The sequence below is a fragment of the Acipenser ruthenus genome, chromosome 15, assembly GCF_902713425.1.
Source record: "Acipenser ruthenus chromosome 15, fAciRut3.2 maternal haplotype, whole genome shotgun sequence".
NCBI lineage: Eukaryota > Metazoa > Chordata > Actinopteri > Acipenseriformes > Acipenseridae > Acipenser > Acipenser ruthenus.
The window spans coordinates 18,672,229-18,688,941 of NC_081203.1; the positions used below are offsets into that span (position 1 = coordinate 18,672,229).

At 43.9% G+C, this 16,713-nt stretch overlaps 1 protein-coding gene across 2 annotated transcripts in view; it reads right to left on the bottom strand.

Annotated features, from left to right (window-relative positions):
* Positions 1-1,501: 1,501 nt before the first annotated feature.
* LOC117422178 (zinc finger FYVE domain-containing protein 26-like) overlaps positions 1,502-16,713 on the bottom strand; it is a 44,777-nt gene continuing 29,565 nt past the window's right edge. Inside the window, exons 32-42 of one of the 2 annotated variants that reach the window (XM_034036879.3) lie at positions 15,438-15,658; positions 15,032-15,179; positions 13,987-14,196; positions 13,101-13,313; positions 11,414-11,611; positions 8,625-8,830; positions 8,260-8,401; positions 7,717-7,776; positions 5,511-5,693; positions 5,113-5,163; positions 1,502-4,784 (exon numbers count right to left, since the gene is read on the bottom strand). In XM_034036879.3, the coding sequence (XP_033892770.3) occupies positions 4,569-4,784; positions 5,113-5,163; positions 5,511-5,693; positions 7,717-7,776; positions 8,260-8,401; positions 8,625-8,830; positions 11,414-11,611; positions 13,101-13,313; positions 13,987-14,196; positions 15,032-15,179; positions 15,438-15,658 (1,848 nt within the window). In that variant the 3' untranslated portion in view covers positions 1,502-4,568. Of the gene's footprint in view, positions 4,785-5,112; positions 5,164-5,510; positions 5,736-7,716; positions 7,777-8,259; positions 8,402-8,624; positions 8,831-11,413; positions 11,612-13,100; positions 13,314-13,986; positions 14,197-15,031; positions 15,180-15,437; positions 15,659-16,713 lie in introns of both variants that reach the window. The other variant, XM_058987303.1, reaches the window with a different exon arrangement.

A 16,713-nucleotide genomic window follows, 5' to 3' on the forward strand; every position in this document is an offset into this window, starting at 1 on the left:
GCTGTGTTGCTTTTACGCCAAACATAACGTTTTGCATTGTTGCCAAAAAGTTCGATTTTGGTTTCATCTGACCAGAGCACCTTCTTCCACATGTTTGGTGTGTCTCCCAGGTGGCTTGTGGCAAACTGTAAACGACACTTTTTATGGATATCTTTAAGAAATGGCTTTCTTCTTGCCACTCTTCCATAAAGGCCAGATTTGTGCAGTATACGACTGATTGTTGTCCTATGGACAGAGTCTCCCACCTCAGCTGTAGATCTCTGCAGTTCATCCAGAGTGATCATGGGCCTCTTGGCTGCATCTCTGATCAGTCTTCTCCTTGTATGAGCTGAAAGTTTAGAGGGACGGCCAGGTCTTGGTAGATTTGCAGTGGTCTGATACTCCTTCCATTTCAATATTATCGCTTGCACAGTGCTCCTTGGGATGTTTAAAGCTTGGGAAATCTTTTTGTATCCAAATCCGGCTTTAAACTTCTCCACAACAGTATCTCGGACCTGCCTGGTGTGTTCCTTGTTCTTCATGATGCTCTCTGCGCTTTAAACTGACCTCTGAGACTATCACAGTGCAGGTGCATTTATACAGAGACTTGATTACACACGTGGATTCTATTTATCATCATTAGTCATTTAGGTCAACATTGGATCATTCAGAGATCCTCACTGAACTTCTGGAGAGAGTTTGCTGCACTGAAAGTAAAGGGGCTGAATAATTTTGCACGCCCAATTTTTCAGTTTTTTATTTGTTAAAAAAGTTTTAAATATCCAATAAATTTCGTTCCACTTCATGATTGTGTCCCACTTGTTGATTCTTCACAAAAAATTACAGTTTCATATCTTTATGTTTGAAGCCTGAAATGTGGCAAAAGGTCGCAAAGTTCAAGGGGGCCGAATACTTTCGCAAGGCACTGTATAAACCAGCTATTTCCCTGTTAAATAGCTGGTTTCTTCTAAACAATACAGTTTATGCTTTTAAGACATATTTTGGGTAAAAGTTATATATACAGTGTCTGCTATATATGTATGATGGGAATAGAGTAAAGACCTTGATAAATGTGACCCATTCCTTCTGTTGTATCGAGGGGTTTTGTAAGGTAATCTGATGGGGTACAGGGTTTGACATTTAATACAGATGAATATTCAAAGAAGAAAAATACCTCTTCCAAATATTCAGGACAACCAGCATCTTTAACACTCCACGGGTCTTGTGTCGTTTCTATCAGAAGCACAGCATAGCTCATTGTAGTTCTTGAATTAAGAGTGTGTGTGTTTTATAGTGTTCTACAATCTCCCTCACTCTTTTAGTCTGTTAACAGAATAGGCTGTCATTAAATGATCACCTGGTGTTAGTGTGCATCACACAAGCAGCCCATCAGGACCCCCACATGCTCCTGATGCAGACCGTACTGCGACCTGCATATCGCTGGGACTATCATGACATGAGTGCACCGTGACGCCTGTAATATCAAATGACTGATCGAATAAATCATTCTAAAATCACCACGAGTAGTAAAGACTGTTTTGAGTTTATTACTGACACACAATTTCCAACTCACATTTGTCGCCTGTTCAGCCATTTCATATTAAAAATGAACATTAGATCTGGATATAGAACTCCACACAGGTTTCTTTTGAATATGACTTTCTGGTGATAACATATTTTTTGCACGACCACATGAGATTTACATTTCTAAGACTAGTCTTATTACAGAAAGTGTGCAAATTTGAAGATAACTGTATAGTCAAACTGAGCCACGACAAGCAATATCATTTTGACAAGTTAATAAATGGGCCTGGGGCTGCACTTAAAAGAGCCTGCAGTCAGTGCCATAGTCCCTCACCTTTCATGATCACTAAATTCAAAACAAAAAAGCAGCAAGCAAGCCAACATGTATTTAAAGTAAATGTAATTTTCAAGTCAGAGGTAAAGTGCTTTCGTTACAGTGCGATTAACGATGCCAGTTTTGTCATTTTGGAGTAACACAGAAATTGCTTTGACGAGGATTAAAAATTGCATGTAAAAACAATCAAACAAAAACACTGATGGCACACAAAAGGTTTTAAAGAACCCTTTTCACTTTAAAACATGATCACTGCTGAATAATAGACTTACATATGGAGGAATAAAATGATTTGCATAACTTATACAGGGTATTTGACTTTATTTGACAAATTCAATGTATGTCTTATTCCTACTCTACAGCTGGGAGATTTGTTTGAGGAATAAAATGCATGATCAGTTCTTTAACAATTTGCTGGAATACGACATGCCCTTTCTTTTTTCTAGTGGAAAGAAATCTGAGTTAGGAAGTCCTAAAACAATTGAAATGCATCCTAGATTAATGCATTTTATTATGCATAGCTAGTGCTGGTAAAAAAAAAAAAAGTCTTTGAACAAGAGGTATGAATTGTGTTCTAACAGAACCTCACAGTGCTTTCTCAAGATGCCTGATGTGTTCATGTGTGACGAATACAGCACATCTAAAATAAACATTGTTATTCTGGGCACTGATTGTGCACAACTCGATTCTGCAAACTTGTGTGATTTTGTGAAAGGAAACGTGACTGTTGGCATTTTCTAAAAGGTGAAAATGGAAATTGCACACAGAGCGAACTATCTTTCTTTATTTCCGTAAAACACATGCATGTTATTTTTGCTTATGTTTACTGTATTGTACAGTAAAACCTGTCTAATCCAGCCCCTCTACAAACCGAAAGTCTGTACAATTTGGCAGGATGTTGTGTGACTACGCACATGTCCTGGTATGGTACATCTACAGTAAAATCCTTGTCACATAATGGAAAAAGTGAAATTAAATTAATACAATCCTTGAATTACAGGGTATGTCTACTGTATATATTGTAATAAGAGTTTTCAAAATGTTCAAATAGTTTGTCATTAATTGAAACCTATTTTTGTGGGAACAGTATTAGATTTTTACAGCACCTCTGTAATCCTGAACATTCTATAATCCAGCACAATTTTCCAGTCCCAACTGATGTCAAATTAGGTTTTACTGTACATGAAATCATCACAGACAGTTTAATGAGAAAATTACAGTAGCCAAAATGTTTACTGAAGTCACTCCAAAATCACAGACAAAAATAGTAATAGTATTTTGGCAAAAAGCACATTCCCTTTAAGATGTCTCTGCTTGTCCTAGGTTCTTCCGATACTGCAGGAGCGTTAAGTAACTGAGTGGATCAGAGCGAGAATGTTCCCGCTTACTCAGATCGCTGATGAAATCTGCTCTATAGCTGTTAAGAGGGTTCTTTCACTGAACTGCTCTGAGCCGCTCAGTTACTTAACACCCTGAGATTGCTCCATCATTTGAAGTGGTTCTCTTAAAGGGAAGAGCTCTGTCTTTTTTAACTGCAGTATATAAAAAGTTGTTAATAAAGCCTTTGATTGGATTAGAAGAGCTACAGCAATGTAAACATGCCTCACACACTTTGATACGTGGCAGTCATTAGTTAGAAGTGTTACAAGAACTCAAAATCAAGAAGTGCCCTTTGACCTAACCCAGTATTCCACTGCATGGCACAGCTAGCGATCATGTGTGTTTCTTTATTTCAGGACACCACATATTAATCTGTGCCCATATTTCCCTTTTGAAGGTTTCCAGTGTCAGTTTCACTTGGTCTATAAAACAAATGAATATTACAATGTGGTCTGCCCAGTCTCAGTCTCTTCTACATGTACCCAAGCTGATGTGTCAGTCGCTTTACTATAAACCTGCCACGTGTCAACATATCCTATGAGACACAATAAATGCTGTCCTTACACAGGTAATGCAAGTTTAGTCCAGGCAGCCATATTAAACATAATAAAACTACTGGCAACTGTACCAAGAAGCACAAATCAGCTCTGTTCCATTGCTGTCCCATGTTTTAGGACACTCACACAAACCCTCCATATCCCCCAGATTCTAATACTCTCAACAATGCCCTTAGCAAGTTTCCTCACAAATGGGTAAGTGGTTCTTTAAATATATATAAAACAGAAAAAGGGTGCCAAGTGTACGGTACTCGTGTGCTGGTGCCTCCTGCCTCCCTGCTGCCTGGGGCTCGCCCCCAGCTGAGGGCATAACAATATACCGTGATTATAACAATCCTCATATTCCACCAGTCACATTTTTATTATGCTCAAAAGAGAAGTCTGTTGCAGTTTTAAAGCCTGCAAAGCCATATATTAAATCTAAAGTACTGTACCAACACTTTGTATAGTTTGCAGTATAAATATAAAAGAACTGCACTGATTTCTCAACTGTTCCTGCCTATTGCCACAGTATCCTAGGTTTGTATCCGCCATTACTAGCACACCCCTGAAACTTCCTATCTTCTTAAATAAACAGTTTCTTTCATTCGCACAGCGTCCTTCACAACTGCTTTCGATATGTCATCTAAACTGTAAGAATAATTGTCATTAATAATTATTTTAGTAATGTACTGGAGTAGACAACAGCTTGCTGTAACTTTGTTTCATTCGTGTAAGACGGTTCTGAAGAACAGAACCACCTCCTAGGAAGGAGAGTGCAGGTTTGGCAGTGCGTGTGTGGTCTGCTCGCCCTGCTATCTGCGTGTGGCTGCACCCTGCCGGGGAGCTGTGCTGCTCCTGCCCTGGTGCTCGGACAGCCACTGTGTGCAGATGTCCTGCATGATGAGGTCCCCGGCCTGCTCTGCCGCCCCCAGCACCTCCTGCACCAGCTGGGAGGCCCGCGGCAGCTCCAGCTTCACCGCGATCAGGTAGGCTGAGCGCAGCTTACTGCACAGCAGGTAGGCCTTGATCTGAGAAGCAACAAGACAAACCACCGTCAGCAGAGTGGTCCCCTAGTGCCGGGACAAATAACTGCATGTACTGAAATCCAGCTCGAATCTCAAAAGGCTTTACTGCTCTGGGTGGTTTGATAACTTCTGACCAAATTCAGCTGCCTGCTACAGAACTTGCACTAGTGGCTTCAAATTTAATTAAGATACATGAGTACAGCAAAAAGATATCGTACAAGCAAGCTGCCCTGCCCAACAAAGCAGATCTCAAAACACAGCATGTCTCCTAAATATTACGCATCCATACATTCTAAAAACAGCAGAACAAACCCATTGATCTCTCCCTTACCTTGTTATCTGTGCTTTTCATTTCCAAAATCAAACTGTCAAGTTCCTTAGCCTGTGTGGAATAAACGACATAGGGTTATTTACATAGGGTTAAACCCAATATCAATCCAAAATTATTATTCACATGACTGATCCCTTCATTGTGATGATCAAAGATGTTTTTTTAAGCTTGATTACTCCTTTCCTGTGTATGTTTGGAGGAAAAAAGCCTGATTAAACAAGGTTTTCTCAAACACCTTGCCCATTCTGTATTCTGAGTTCTGTGTTTGGCATTCTGAACTCTGTGTTCTGTATCCTGTATCACTACACTGGGGCGATGCTGAATCCAGTGGTGCTGATGGGTCCTCATTAAGTGTCCAGGCAGTTGAAGCGCCGCTCAGGTATAGAAGGCGCTCTCACCTCGGAGGGCACCTTGTCAGCTGCCTCGATGCAGCTCAGGATGATGTTATCGCAGTCGTTCTTGGTGGCAGCTCCCGACTCGCTGACACACTTAAGCAGCTGCCTGATCTCCCGGTACTGCCTGTGCTTCACCAGCCGCTTCACTGCCCTGCTGTACACCGCCGCCGCGTCCAGCAGGAAGTCCTGGGAACAGCAGACAGAGGGTGAGCTCTGCAGGAATAGGGGCTAGAAACACATCCCTCCACATCACAACAAAGTGCACATCACAGGACAAGTACAATCGGACTCACAAATAATACACACCATGAAATTAAGTTGTGCCAATTTTGGTTAGTGCAGAAGTACAAAACAGTATAAAAAGATCTTACAGAGGTTTTTTAAATTTACTTTTTAAATTCAAATGACGAGAAGTGTTTTAGTATTACTGAAGAGTTTATGATTTAAAGACGATCCCCCAAACTGTGTTATAGTTTCCAAAGAGTTCGTTTAAATGTGTAATGTGTGGTGCTGGATCGCTCTTGTGTATCTTTTCACTGCTTGTATTCCTTTACTCTGTAAATGGTTTGTTTCGGGGATCAGGAGCCCAAGCGGCATTGCTTCCCCACCAAAAAATGTGCTGACAGTATGGAAATCATACAAGAGCAGCAACAGTGTGGATCAACCACGTATTAAAATGAAAGCTTTGAAAACAATTAGGCGCAGTGCCTGGATGCCTGATTTCTGAGCTGTAAGGGAACGTGCAGGGGGTGGGGTGATGGGGGAGCAGTGCCTGGATGCCTGATTTCTGAGCTGTAAGGGAACATGCAGGGGGTGGGGTGATGGGGGAGCAGTGCCTGGATGCCTGATTTCTGAGCTGTAAGGGAACGTGTAGGGGGTGGGGTGATGGGGCAGCAGTGCCTGGATGCCTGATTTCTGAGCTGTAAGGGAACGTGCAGGGGGTGGGGTGATGGGGGAGCAGTGCCTGGATGCCTGATTTCTGAGCTGTAAGGGAACATGCAGGAGGTGGGGTGATGGGGGAGCAGTGCCTGGATACCTGATTTCTGAGCTGTAAGGGAACGTGTAGTAGGTGGGGTGATGGGGGTGCAGTGCCTGGTTGCCTGATTTCTGAGCTGTAAGGGAACGTGCAGGGGGTGGGGTGATGGGGGAGCAGTGCCTGGATGCCTGATTTCTGAGCTGTAAGGGAACGTGCAGGGGGTGGGGTGATGGGGCGCAGTGCCTGGATGCCTGATTTCTGAGCTGTAAGGGAACGTGCAGGGGGTGGGGTGATGGGGGAGCAGTGCCTGGATGCCTGATTTCTGAGCTGTAAGGGAACGTGCAGGGGGTGGGGTGATGGGGGAGCAGTGCCTGGATGCCTGATTTCTGAGCTGTAAGGGAACGTGCAGGGGGTGGGGTGATGGGGGAGCAGTGCCTGGATGCCTGATTTCTGAGCTGTAAGGGAACGTGCAGGGGGTGGGGTGATGGGGGTGCAGTGCCTGGATGCCTGATTTCTGAGCTGTAAGGGAACGTGCAGGGGGTGGGGTGATGGGGGAGCAGTGCCTGGATGCCTGATTTCTGAGCTGTAAGGGAACGTGCAGGGGGTGGGGTGATGGGGGAGCAGTGCCTGGATGCCTGATTTCTGAGCTGTAAGGGAACGTGCAGGGGGTGGGGTGATGGGGGAGCAGTGCCTGGATGCCTGATTTCTGAGCTGTAAGGGAACGTGTAGGGGGTGGGGTGATGGGGGAGCAGTGCCTGGATGCCTGATTTCTGAGCTGTAAGGGAACATGCAGGGGGTGGGGTGATGGGGGAGCAGTGCCTGGATGCCTGATTTCTGAGCTGTAAGGGAACGTGTAGGGGGTGGGGTGATGGGGGAGCAGTGCCTGGATGCCTGATTTCTGAGCTGTAAGGGAACGTGCAGGGGGTGGGGTGATGGGGCGCAGTGCCTGGATGCGTGATTTCTGAGCTGTAAGGGAACGTGCAGGGGGTGGGGTGATGGGGGAGCAGTGCCTGGATGCCTGATTTCTGAGCTGTAAGGGAACGTAAGGGAAAAACAACATCGCTCCACCCCTTTAATTTTATTTGGCCAAGTTCAACTGCCATGCTTTTTATTTAAATGAAGCTCTTGGGAATGCTATGATTAGACAGGAAGCAGAAGTGCCCTTCAAGGGTTCCAGCGCAGCCCCAACAGCATTAACAAGCACAGTGAGCGCATTTCCACAGCAACCAGTACCTGTATAATCCTGAAGGCAATTCCAAATCCCTCCTCAATGTTCTTACCCCCAAGCATGACCTGAAACCCACAGCAGAGACTCATAAAAACACAAGCATCAAAACCAAGCTCATATATCGAGTGACATTTTAACTTTGTATCCAATGAGATTTTAATGCCCAAGAAAGATAGTAAAATGAATAACACTAAAATCTATACATTCAGTGACATGTTTCACAGAGCAGGCTGATCACAAGAACCAGATCGCAATCTTTTCCACTTTACAATCCTGAATCTGAACTATAAACAAAAATTCACCCCAGCTGTCCTTCCCCCACATTTGCAATACAGTACCAATCAACGGCAATTCATGTCTCCATTGAGCCTTTTAAAAGCAGATTGGAAGACAATGTCTTTTCACCCGGGCCGCTGATATTTTTACTGCCGTACTGTCAGTTTATGCCCTTGGTACGCCAGTAAAAATATCAGCGCCCCCGATGAAAGGACAATGTTCTTCTAATCAATTTCCAATGACTGGCACTCAATTGCATGTGTACAGTGTACCTTGCAGGCCACGTCCATCTTCATGCTGTTGTTTCCAAACAGGTTGGCGGGCGGGGAGGCTGTGCTGCGCGAGGTGCCGGAGCTCTCACAGCGATGCAGGAACCTGGTCACTTCGATCTGCAGCTCGATGGTGTTGATGTGCCTGCGGACACACAGAGCAGAGCATTCACACAGGGAGGGGCGCTTAACAGGACCTCTAGAAATGGTGATCGCTGGGGGAAATCAGCATGGATAACCAGACAACTGGCGATCAATTAATTCATCGAGTCTTTGTAACAGATTAAACCACAAGCTAGCAGCGGCAACAGAGAACTAGTGATCCACCACAGAGGTGGTGTCTGTATCTGCGCCCCCCCTCTCTCTACCTGGACACATCGCTGGAGGACATCTTCTTCCTGAAGGAGCTGGCTGACTTCCTCCTCCCGGAGCTGCGGCTTGATTGCTCCTGCAGGTAGGTCTTCAGGTGGTCCTTCGCCTTGATCAGCCACTTCTGCTTCCCCCCCAGGTCCACGTACGACTCGGCCTTGTGAGTGAAGAACCGGATGCACGTCATGGCCGCCCGCACATGGTCCTGAAACAAGGCAGCGCACACAGCGGGGCTCGGTTAAGAAGAGAAAATCACAAACAACTGTACGGACAGATCTGAAAGAACCGTGGAGGGAAATTCACTCCAACGTGCATTAGCACACCCTTTGAAGTTACAATACTTGAAATACACAACGAAAAAAACGACTTCAAGGACTCTTGTGTATTCTTGACCTGTTTAGCTCTATTTTTTTTCTCTTTTTAGACACTTGGTGAATCTCCCTCAGTGTGTGCTCCACTACTCTAGATTAGGGGTTTCAACCGGGGGTACGCGTACCCCTGGGGTACTTCTAAGGGTTATAGGGGGTACGCAGGACGACTCAGAAATGCACAAATAAAAATGAAAGTAAAAGAAAATAATGATCTTGAATTGATTTTGTTAACAGTATTATATATTATCTCTAAACCGTTGTGCATAAGTATTTAATTTTTGTTTAGCAGCTCAAAGTGAACCTCGGATGAAAAAAAAACCCCCAAAAAACCACAGAATCTATCACGTCCGTACTTTCCACCTGTACGCATGCGTGATTTCGATTGAGTGGATTTCCACTGATTTATATTGTTAGGGTGGATGAAGCAGTGGTCTGGTGATTCTGCCTATGGAGAGCTCTCTGTGCTGCTCATCAACTATGCTGTTGTATAACTGAATACTAATCAGCGAAGCACAATATTTCGGCATTAAACAAGTATAAATGCTCCGGTAAACATAAATAATAATCTCAGTACTCATGCATTGAGGGTTTTTGTTTTATTTATTACTAGGCGCGGCTGCATTTTATTAACAGCAATAATGGCTGGTTGAAATGGATCCATTTCTTAAAAAAAACAAAGGAAGAAAACACAAGAGTACAGAAAGTGCAAAGCGACACAGAGGCCCTGTGGATCATTATGATGTTGGCTTGAATAAAAAAGTTTATCAAATGTTAGGTATAGTTTTTTCCTTGAGGTTAATGTTTTTGATATTGTAAACATTTTAAATGGCACACAATTCTGCTGAGATGGGAAGTAAATGGTAACATGAACAAGTGTTTCCAATGAGATTCCCAAATTCTGTCTTTAAATTCTGTGCATCCAAAGACATGTAATTAAAGTTTTAAGAATGAAGTTGACTGATTGGTATCCTGTTCTAAACCAGCAGTTTGTCAGCCCCAGACTGTTGTGACAAATTATATATTAAATAAACGGGGGAAGAAGAAATGTGTTAATCAGATTATTCTGCCTTTTATTGCAATTGTGGTACCATTCAAAATTGTACATGAGCCGAAACCTCCTGAGAGAAGGGGTACAGTTTCAAAGAAAGGTTGAAACCCCCGCTGCTCTGATAGATCTAAAACTGTAAAGTGTGACGTAAAGCTTCTATTAGATTCCTCTGACCTCCTTTAAACAGGATGGGCATCTCAAAGCATGATCCCCAAAGCAAAAACTCCAGGTGCATGCATCTCTGAAGGAGATTACACATTCACAGAGCACTCTTTCATTGCGTGGAGTTCTGTGCAGTATGTACATGTTTCACAGAACAGGGACAGTTCAGCACTGGCTTGGAGCCAGTACACCTAGAGTAGCCAGAGGCTTTGTTATGCCTGATCACTATAGAAGCAACATAAACACAGACATATAGAAAACAAACCAATGATCACAGTAATGTAAAATAAACCAATCCACGGTAGTCAACTAAATGACAGAATAGCCCGTTTGAGATAAGCGAGTGTCACACAACACTACAAGAAACTAACAAAGAATACAAAACCAGAAGTCGAAAAGCTGTGATTTGTTTCTGAAAAAACTAAATGGTTTTTTGTATGATGTTGGATTGTATTATCATAATTGCATAACAATGACATTATTAGGACCTGCATCCAATATGGAATTGAGATAGTGTTTTCCCTGATCACAACGTAGTGTAGACTCCACAAGCTGCTAGAAGGTGTCTCCAGGGATGTTAATCAATTCACTCATTTATATTTACGCATTTGGTGGAGACAGGTAGACAGTGGACAGTTCATCCCATACATGGTCAATTGGGATCGAGGGATTGTGGTGGCCATGGAAGATCCCTAAAGTCTCCGTCATGCTCCTCAAAACTTCCTGGTACGGTGGATTGGTGCATTATTGCCTGACAAGTAACCAACACCATCAGGGAACAAGTGCAGCATTGTTGGGTGAACTTGATCCACAACAATGCTTAAATAATTTACAGCATTTGTTTGACCCTCCAGAGTAAACCAAGAGGGTATGCCAGGATCCACACCAGGGAGGCGCCAAATCCAGTCAGGTAGACAAGTCCTAATAAAGTGGCCAGGCACTGTAGGCTCATAGCTTTATAAGTGCTAATGAGTAAATGTTTGGAAATGGTACAGTAAGCACGTGCAGTGCGCTGGGCTACCATCAGTGTTTAAATCTCTGGTCATGGACTTAGGCACTGGAACTTCACAGCACGCCGTGCACATGTTCTTTAGACATATAAAACCAATAAGCCTACATGAAAAATACAGAACTCAATACATTTTTAGTATAAAGGTGAACATGCCATTACTGCAGTAGCGGCACCTAGGGAGAAGGTTTGTGTCACCTTCATGAACTGCTGCAGGTCGTAGAGGATGTTGAAAAAGCCTCGTTTCTGCAGGTGTTTGCAGGATGCGATCAGGTATCTGCTCCAGCTCTCCAGCCCCGAGTCGATGGTCTCCATCAGGTTCTCCAGAACGTGCAGCTTCCCACTTTCATAGCTCGGCACGAAGATCCCGTCCAGGAACACGTCCTCCGGGCTTTCCTGAGAGAATAATAACAACAAAAACAATTTGATTGTTTGTTATGAAAGAACACATTCTGTCATTATTCCAAGTAGTTTCTTGGCAGTTTCATACCAATAAAAATTATTTTATTTCTTTCTGAAAATGCTTCAGAATTGGAACCCCAGTGTGAGCATGTACGAGTGCCTACACTGTATCCACTTCCGGCCCTGAAGTGATGCACAATTCACGGGTTAATATCTGGTCGGCTGAGCTCTGCACCCCTCTACCTTGTTGCTCAGGTGTATCAGAGATCTCTCCACACTCTGCCTTGTTGCTCAGGTGTATCAGTGATCCCTCCACACTCTACCTTGTTGCTCAGGTGTATCAGTGAGTTCTCCACACTCTACCTCGTTGCTCAGGTGTATCAGTGATCTCTCCACACTCTACCTTGTTGCTCAGGTGTATCAGAGAGCTCTCCACACTCTGCCTTGTTGCTCAGGTTTATCAGTGATCTCTCCACACTCTACCTTGTTGCTCAGGTGTATCAGTGATCTCTCCACACTCTACCTTGTTGCTCAGGTGTATCAGTGATCTCTCCACACTCTGCCTTGTTGCTCAGGTGTATCAGTGATCTCTCCACACTCTGCCTTGTTGCTCAGGTGTATCAGTGATCCCTCCACACTCTACCTTGTTGCTCAGGTGTATCAGTGAGTTCTCCACACTCTACCTCGTTGCTCAGGTGTATCAGTGATCTCTCCACACTCTACCTTGTTGCTCAGGTGTATCAGAGAGCTCTCCACACTCTGCCTTGTTGCTCAGGTTTATCAGTGATCTCTCCACACTCTACCTTGTTGCTCAGGTGTATCAGTGATCTCTCCACACTCTACCTTGTTGCTCAGGTGTATCAGTGATCTCTCCACACTCTGCCTTGTTGCTCAGGTGTATCAAAGATCTCTCCACCCTCTACCTTGTTGCTCAGGTGTATCACAGAGCTCTCCACACTCTATCTTGTTGCTCAAGTGTTTCAATGATCTCTCCACACTCTGCCTTGTTGCTCAGGTGTATCAGTGATCTCTCCACACTCTGCATTGTTGCTCAGGTGTATCAGTGATCTCTCTACACTCTACCTTGTTGCTCAGGTGTATCAGTGATCTCTCCACACTCTACCTTGTTGCTCAGGTGTATTGGTGATCTCTCCACACTCTACCTTGTTGCTCAGGTGTATCAAAGATCTCTCCACCCTCTACCTTGTTGCTCAGGTGTATCACAGAGCTCTCCACACTCTACCTTGTTGCTCAAGTGTTTCAATGATCTCTCCACACTCTGCCTTGTTGCTCAGGTGTATCAGTGATCTCTCCACACTCTGCCTTGTAGCTCAGGTGCATCAGTGATCTCTCCACACTCTGCCTTGTTGCTCAGGTGTATCAGTGATCTCTCCACACTCTACCTTGTTGCTCAGGTGTATCAGTGATCTCTCCACACTCTACCTTGTTGCTCAGGTGTATCGGTGGTCTCTCCACACTCTACCTTGTTGAGCAGGTGTATCAGCGCGTCCCTCACGCAGTCGTGCCTCATGTAGAAGCTGATGATGGCCAGGTTGGTCCCGTACGTGTGCAGGTAGTAGAGGCACTCCTGGTAGCAGCTGTTCTGCTGGATCTTCCCTTCTGGTCTGTCAGGAAGGGTAGCTTCCATCAGAGCATCCTCCAGCTGCTTCAGGGAGGCCAGGATATCATCGTTATGCTGTGGAGAGAGAGGGGATGGACAGGATAGGGAGAGGCCGGGAGGGAGGGTGAAGGATGAGAGGGCAGGGTAAATTAGAGATATTAGTGTAATGAAAAATATCACCATGACCTACATCCACTGTATGACACAAGTATGAATGAACAAAAAGATGGTTAGGTTTTATCATACAGTATATCTGATACTCTCTATAACTGATAAATAAAGAATGTCCTGACCAAGTTCTCTCACAATTAGATTAGCCCTTCTGTTACGCAGGATGGTTATAAAACCATACTTTGCAATCTAGAGAAGGGGCAGTGTGCACGGACATGTTTAACCCATACCTTTATTATTAAATAAAGAGAGAAACACATCTCTACACAACAGACAGGTAGAAAGTGCTGTTCTCACTGTGTAGGTATAAGACACAGCCCGAGAATTCAAATAAGCAGCAGTGCAAAGTGGCCTACAACCCTGTACTTGTACCCTGCAACAACTGGAGCTCACCTTTCCATAACACATCTCATTTTAGGAACACAATCTCAGCTCACCCGGTTCCTAGTAGCTGATTGATCTCAGAATGTTTCTCAAGTTGGGTCTTAAAAGATCCATGTGATTGTGCCTCAGGAACATGACTATGTAGCCAATGCCCTAACCATCCTGTGTAACAGATTGTGTAGAAGGTGCTTACCAGGGAGAAGCTGGGTTTGACAGTGGACTCCAGGTGCTGGATGATATCCTGCAGGAGCTGGGGCCCGTGATTCTGCTGGTTCGGGTCGAACGGAGCTTTCAGACACCTGCTGAACTTCTCCCGCGCTGCAGTCAGGTTCCCTGCTTTCAGGCAGGCCATCCCCCAGGCATGCCACACCCCACCAGGGTCCAGACCACTCTTAGTGGAGACCTGAGCACAGAACAGGCTTGGGTCAGCAGAGGGAGGTAAGTGAATCACCAGGTATACTAGATTAAGGCAAGAGAAAGCTTAGCAGCAGAAGAAACAGGGAGAGAATTTGTGTGGAGTAGTGGTTAGGGCTCTGGACTCTTGACCGGAGGGTCGTGGGTTCAATCCCAGCTGGGGGACACTGCTGCTGTACCCTTGAGCAAGGTACTTTACCTAGATTGCTCCAGTAAAAACCCAACTGTATAAATGGGTAATTGTATGTAAAAATAATGTAATTGTATGTAAAAGTAATGTGATATCTTGTAACAATTGTAAGTCGCCCTGGCTAAGGGCATCTGCTAATAAATAAATAAAAATAATAATAATAATAATAATATACCATGCACATTTTTGTCAAAGATGTTTCAGTAGATGCTGACCTCTCTTAAGAGTTAAAACCTCCAATACAACATTCATTCTCTGCTACCAATCAAGCTAAAAGTTAACATACCAGTTAACAAAAAACAAATGGCTAGATGACATTAAATTTTTTTTTTCTTGGAGAAAGTCAAATGTTTGGTACCCGTTCATTTGTAAATCTTGACCCTGGGTTTATTAAATGCTTTCTCTGGTGTTAAATCGGCAAGTTCTCTACCACAATGTAAGACAAAGTTTCTTGCTTTTTTAAGATTCTCCGCTAGTGTCCTGGGATGTTTTTACAGTGTGTGTACAGTGCTGTGTGAAAGGATGATGTACAGTTAGAAACAAGTACACACAAATACAAATACAAATACAGTTCATGCACATTCAGAATAGTATACAACAGTGTGACGTGCTCTCCTATTCAGCCCCCATGTACCTCCACAGCCAGCTGGTAATACTCTGCCTCTAGCAGCTGGTTCCTCAGTCTGGACACGGCTGCAGGCTGCAGGATCTGATCCAGCGATGGCACGTACTTGTAGTTGGCAGAGACTAAAATCTTCAGCACGTCGACCTTGCTGATGTAACTGCAGGGAAACAAGCCTGTCAGTGACTTACATCCCCCACCACGGCAGGAAATACAATTTCTTCAGGACAAAAATTCAGATAATTTACTGCCTATGCCTAAGATGCCTGATTTATGGGACACCCTGGATTTATCCATCACTATTAAACACTCAATAGCACTACATTTAGAAATCCTGACAGCTCAATGAATGTATCGGGTGTGTTTCCGTATTCCTGAACCAGCTCCCTGTATGAGGCTGGCAGCCTGCGTGGGGTACCTGTCGCACAGGGCAAGGTCCTGGCTGCGCCCCGCCTTGACGAACATCAGCTTGGCACTGAAGAGCAGCTGCTTCATGATGTCGGTGAGCAGCCGGGGGTCCACCTCGGGGTTGGTGAGTCCGCGGGACAGTTGTCGGCAGTGCTCAATCAGCTGCTGCCCGCAGACGATGCTGTTACTGTGCAGGTTCAGGATGGCGATGCACAGCGAGGCGCTGGGAGCCTGGGGTGGGTTACAGCACAAACACCAGCTGCTTAATCTAGCTATAATCATTAAGGCATTCGGAATGTGTCTGCAAACTCATATGCATTCCAGTCGAATAGCCATTCTTTTGTGTTCCACTTATGAATCTGTTATGGGAAAATTCGCTGGAGAATTACTAGAAAAGTTTTATGGCTCTATGACCATTGTTTTGAAGTGTTAATCTGGTAAAGTGTGCAAATCAGTGCCATGTGTCTCAATTACATAGTTATATACCAATATATAGTTTTTGCTCAAAACAGCCAACTTCCCAACCTTTTGGTATGTTTAACACACCTTTGTGAAGGGAAAGTGTGATTGCAAACAAACAGTGGAGGTACTTACAAGCTTTAGATGCCATTGTAACTACACTCACTTATTTCTATTTAAATCTATTAATGTGTTTAATAGGATATATAAAATGAAGATGAAAAGTAATTGATAAACCAAAAACTTTTAATAATATTAGAAGAGAATGTAAGTTACAATGGAATAAATATCAGCTGTAGAATTCAGATAGTTCCCTTCTAAAATCTAAAGTCCTTCAAAGTGAAACTAGCCCTGGCAGTCATCATCGCAAAAACCTCATTTCTCTTGTGAGACGGCTTGCTCACGAAAATTAATTTACACGCATTTATAATGAGGAGACGATGATTGACAAGCTCAGGATCAGCTTGAAGCAAGCAGTCTTACGAGTTCATTTAAACAAAGTGTGGAGATTCCCACGTGGTTTGAGGTGGAGACATCCACAAAGCATTAACTAGACAGTTATTGGAGTCACACAGATCAAGACTTTCAGCGACTGTCTTCCAACAGGAATTAAACAAACGCTAAGTTACCGGCACTTACTGCATTTTATTTATTGTGAATACTAGCCGTTGCACTAAACTACGAATGCAGTAACAATGTATCTGTTTATCAACTGTGATTAGATCGTAAACGTAATTGACAGAGACATTGTGTGATTATGTTTATGAATGGTATACTGTACGCTGACACTGACCGCATTACAGCCCCTACAGAAAGTGCAGTGGAAC